The following is a 1995-nucleotide window of genomic DNA, read 5'->3' on the forward strand; positions in this document are numbered from 1 at the left end:
CATTCTCAGAACTTTTTCTACTTTCTCCATTTCTTCTGGCCTTAAAGTGAGCAGAGGTAAATCTAATGCTTATTTCAATGGGGTAAGAGAAAGTATTAAACAGGAAATTATGCAGGTTTCTGATTTAGTGGAGGGATCCTTACCTTTTAGTTATCTTGGGGTACCTATCAAGACTACTAGGCTCTCTACTTTGGACTGTAAACCACTAGTGGATAAAATTGTGCAAAGAATTAGGTCTATTGGTGCAAAAAAAAACTTTCATGTGCAAGGAGGTTGGTGCTTGTCAAGGCTGTTCTCAACACTTTGCATACCTACTGGGCATCTATGTTCATTCTACCCAATGGACTCATTCACATAATTGAAGCTATTTTTAGGAACTTCATTTGGGATGGTGGAACCGAATACACAAAAGTTCCTTTGGTCTCCTGGGATACAATTTGTAAACCTAAAGAAGAAGGAGGGTTGGGCATCAAGGATGACATTATCTGGAATAAAGCGGCAGTAGGGAAGCTAGTATGGTGGATTACCTATAAAGCTGACCACCTTTGGGTCAAGTGGGTCAATCACACTTACATTAAGAACAAGGACTGGCACACTTATTCTCCACCAGCATCCTCTAGCTGGTATTGGTGGAAAGTTTGCCAGGTCAAAGAAGCCTTTACTGAAGCTTACCAGCAAAACCAGTGGAATGATAGTCCGAGTAAAGAATAAACTATTGCTAAAGGTTATGACTTTTTAAGAGACAAGGGCGAGAAGGTTAACTGGCATAATATGGTTTGGTATAAGTTGTCTATACCTAAACATGGTTTCATGGCATGGATTTATCAACACCTGCTACATTTGTGGATATCAAGCTGAAACCATGGATCACCTCTTTTTTACATGCGCCTATAGTAAGGAGGTGGTTAAGATAGTTGGTCAATGGATTGGAATCATGCTACCTACCCAGCACTTCCACGAATGGAGCTTGAGAAGGGGGCAATCGAAGATCAGGATTGATGTGATTAATGTTGTCTTCAACGCGTGTATTTATCATGTATGGAGGCAACGAGACTTGAGTAAACATGAACTCACTCTTATATGTCCGGAAAAGGTGGCTGCCACCATTGTTGATGAGATGAAGATCAGGATAAAGAGGTGCTCGATGAAGATGGCTAATACTGATAAGATATGGATTCGAGGACTCATTGATGATGCAAATTGATTGAAGAAATCAGGGGAGGATGGCGTTGTTAGTCAGCAATATATGAGATCTGATTTTGTTGGTAAGGAAAGATGAAGAAGATTAGGGGTTGAGAGATCTGGTTTTGTTGCTTTACACAAAACGGATCCTGTTCAGTTGGTGTTTATTTTTGGGCATATATTAGCTCGTTTTTGTTTGGGTGGGAAACGAGCCCGTGTGTTTCTTTTCATTGTTTTGGCTCCGTTTTTTTCCCGTTGTATAGACCACTTTTCTCTTTTGATATAATACTTACATTTTATCAAAAAAAAATGTGTGGTGTTATTGTCAAAATAAATTATACGACAAATAAAAATCATATTACATAACTCTATATTTTAGTTTCTTAGCCCTAAATACAAATTAGAACATAATAAAAATTAATTTCAATTTTAAAGTATAGATTATACATCAAAATAAAAATAAAATTTAATTTTTGTGGTGTTCTTGTCAAAATCAACTATACGATAAATAAAAATCATATTATCACTCTATATTTTATGTTGTTTGTCAATATTATCCCATCTTTTGTTGTATACCTTCTTAATTTTAATAAATTGGATGTATAAGAACTTAAAAACTAATGTCTTAAAATAATTTTTCATATAACGTCTTAAAATATTATAATAGTGTAAGAAATTAAGTATATCGTACTATAAGGACAATGTAAAATACGCCATGTAACTCTTCTAAAGTCGTCTTATATTACAATTAAAATAAAATGTATTGCAATGAAAATAAAACAAATTAAAGCAAAACAAACACGTGCTACAACA

The 1995-nt window shown here is 35.0% G+C and overlaps 1 protein-coding gene across 1 annotated transcript; it reads left to right on the top strand.

Moving 5' to 3' along the window:
- Window positions 1-802: 802 nt before the first annotated feature.
- LOC141602016 (uncharacterized) lies at window positions 803-1204 on the top strand. Its single transcript, XM_074422326.1, has one exon. It carries the CDS (start codon window positions 803-805, stop codon window positions 1202-1204), a length of 402 nt encoding a protein of 133 aa, XP_074278427.1.
- The last annotated feature ends 791 nt before the right edge of the window (window positions 1205-1995 follow it).

This window comes from Silene latifolia, chromosome 9 (genome assembly GCF_048544455.1).
Source record: "Silene latifolia isolate original U9 population chromosome 9, ASM4854445v1, whole genome shotgun sequence".
In the NCBI taxonomy this organism is placed as follows: Eukaryota; Viridiplantae; Streptophyta; class Magnoliopsida; order Caryophyllales; family Caryophyllaceae; genus Silene; species Silene latifolia.